At 43.8% G+C, this 2877-nt stretch overlaps 1 protein-coding gene across 1 annotated transcript; it reads left to right on the forward strand.

Moving 5' to 3' along the window:
- The first annotated feature begins 672 nt into the window (after positions 1-672).
- On the forward strand, positions 673-2391 carry LOC124959537 (putative olfactory receptor 52P1). The gene is given in 3 exon segments (XM_047517953.1): positions 673-777; positions 1371-1400; positions 1402-2391. Coding segments are annotated over 3 exon segments (1125 nt in total).
- Positions 2392-2877: the final 486 nt, after the last annotated feature.

The following is a 2877-nucleotide window of genomic DNA, read 5'->3' on the forward strand; positions in this document are numbered from 1 at the left end:
TTGTAGTTTTTGACTTCTGCCCGCTCCTTTCCTCTCCCAAGCCTAACTCTATCAATCACTATTTTATTTTCTATATTTGTATTTTGACTATTTTTTTACTTTTTGTGTTGCTGGGGATTGAACCCAGGACCTTCTGCATGCGAGACAAGCCCTCTACCAACTGTTATTTTGACTTTTTATAAAGGATTCTACATATAAGTGAGATCATGCAGTGTCCTTTTTTTCGGTTCTGGATTAGTTAACTTAGAATAATGTTCTCAAATTCTACTAATGTTTTAGCAAATGGCAGAATCTCTATTTTTGAGTTTGAAAATATTCATATATGAATACACGCAAACACACACACACACACACACACACACACACCACTTTCTTCTTCAGCTTTCACTTTACTTTCTCTCTCCTTAAGCTCCTCCAGACCAGGCAAAGACTCATATTCCCAGAATCCCTAAAATCAATCAGTCTCATCTCCTGGGAGCTCAAGGCCAACTCCAGGGTCAATTTCACACATAATAGTAATGAGGACTTTATGCATGAGGGGAGAACCAATTCTGGGCTCCCTGGGGGCCTTTGCTTAGGTGATTTAATGGGTCACACCTTGGATCCTGGGGGCAGGAAAGTAAGGAGTGAAAAGATGCAGGGTCATGACTGTGCTTTCCAAAAACCGTCTGGATGTTTGCTAAAGCACACAAGCACACGTATGTGCATGAGCCCCCAAACACACTTGCAGCAGGTGTCTTGGGCCAGCTGCCCACTGTCTCACTGCCTCACTCTCAGGTAAGTAGTTCCAGGTCTGGGTGGAGTTCAAGTTCACATTCTAGTTGCTGCTCCCTGAGCTCAACTGCTGAGACCCCATTCTTCATCACCACTGAAAGTCTTCATCAGAAATATCCCCACTACCTCTGTTCTCTTATCTGCGAAAGATGTATATTCTTAAATTTTTGAGTGCAGGATTCTATTATAAACTTTGGAGTTATGTTAATTACAAATTTTCTCACTAGATTAATTTTTCTTTCTGAGAGGGGAGATTTGATGGATTTAGTTTTGTGTTTATGTCCATTTTTGTTTTGTATATTTTAAGCTCTCTTTATAATTGAAATAGATTCAGTTGTTATTATATTCACACACATTTACTAACAAATCTTATTAAGGAATAATCAATCAGTCTATCCTTTATAAAACATTTATCAAAAAGCATTCTCTTAGATACTGATGCTGTTATACCACATTATTACTGCTATAATATTATGGCATAGTCTTATGCCACACGATATATGCTGTCAAAATTTCAGAATCATTGGTGTGTATCTCAGCATTCTAGTCTTTGTTTTCCACTTGGAAGCTCTTGATTTTGAGCTATTGAAGCTCAGGTAGTGTCTTCCTTGCTCCCCTCAGGTACTTCAGCAGGGTGCCACCATGACTACTTGCAATGTCACCGGCCACCCATCTTTCTTCATTCTCCAAGGCATTCCTGGGATGGAAGACAAACACAAATGGATGTCTATCCCCTTCTCCTCTATGTACTTCATCACTGTGCTGGGGAACTGCACCATCCTCTTCACCATTTCCACAGAGCGCTCCCTGCATAAGCCCATGTTCTTGCTCCTATGCCTCTTGGCCCTCACAGACCTGGGCATGTCTACAACCACCATTCCAAAGGTGCTATGCATCTTCTGGTTTGGCCAGAGTGATATCAGCTATGAAGGCTGCCTGGTCCAACTGTTCTTCATCCACTCCATTTCTGTCATGCAGTCGGCCATCCTGATGACCATGGCTCTTGACCGCTATGTGGCCATCTGCAAGCCCCTGCACTATGCCACCATCCTTTCCAACAGTCGCATTGGGGTCATTGGCCTAGTGAGTTTGGTGAGAGCCGTCCTCTTCATTATCCCCATGCCCCTTCTCCTCCAGCATATGCCCTTCCATGCCAACCGTGTCATCCCCACCACCTACTGTGAGCACATGGCTGTGGTCAAGATGGTGTGTGTGGACACCACAGTCAACCGGATGTATGGTCTGGTGGTGGCCCTGCTGGTTGTTGGGATGGACATCTCTGCAATCGCCTCGTCTTACGTGCTCATCATCCGGGCTGTACTGCGCCTCTCTTCTAAGGAAGCCCACCACAAAGCAGTCAACACCTGCACCACCCATATCTGTGTCATGCTTACCTCTTACACCCCTTCCCTCTTCTCTTTTCTTACTCACCGCTTTGGCACAGGCATCCCACCCCACGTCCACACCATTCTTGGCAACCTCTACTTCCTTGTACCTCCAATGCTCAATCCTATTATTTATGCAGTGAAAACCAAGGAGTTTCGGGAAAAAGTAACCAAATACAGTTGCTGGAGGAAGGAGCCTATGGCCACTGCTCACAGGCAGAAGCTTGTTTGATAATCCAGCAGTCAGCCATGGGTACAAGGAACAAATGTGAAATGAATGCAGTTTAGAGGGTAATTGACTAGTGATAGAAAGATGTCATGCCATTAGATGAGCTGACGGGATGTTTATCCTTGGACAGAGAAGCTAAGAGGCAAGAGATTTTCTTGGTCTCAGTAACTCCAAAACTAGACATTTAAGCCCTGTGAAATAAAGTAATGACATTTGCTCTCCGCACCTGACCACCTGACAATGCTTGTGCAAGTTATACTCGATGATGTATGTAAAAAGCATGTTGAACAACAACATGGGAAGCACACGTAAGATGTGATGTAATGTTTCTGTATGAAGAGAACATAAGGGCAAACAACCACTTGCCCATCACTGATGAATAGTATTTTCTTCGTGAAGGCGAGGTCAAGATGCAAGTAGACATGGGGTGAGTATTAGTATTTGTGAATCAAGGGGAGGGTGGGGAGTGGAGAAGTTTGTCTGAAGGGA

Source organism: Sciurus carolinensis, chromosome 11 (genome assembly GCF_902686445.1).
Source record: "Sciurus carolinensis chromosome 11, mSciCar1.2, whole genome shotgun sequence".
Taxonomy (NCBI): Eukaryota; Metazoa; Chordata; class Mammalia; order Rodentia; family Sciuridae; genus Sciurus; species Sciurus carolinensis.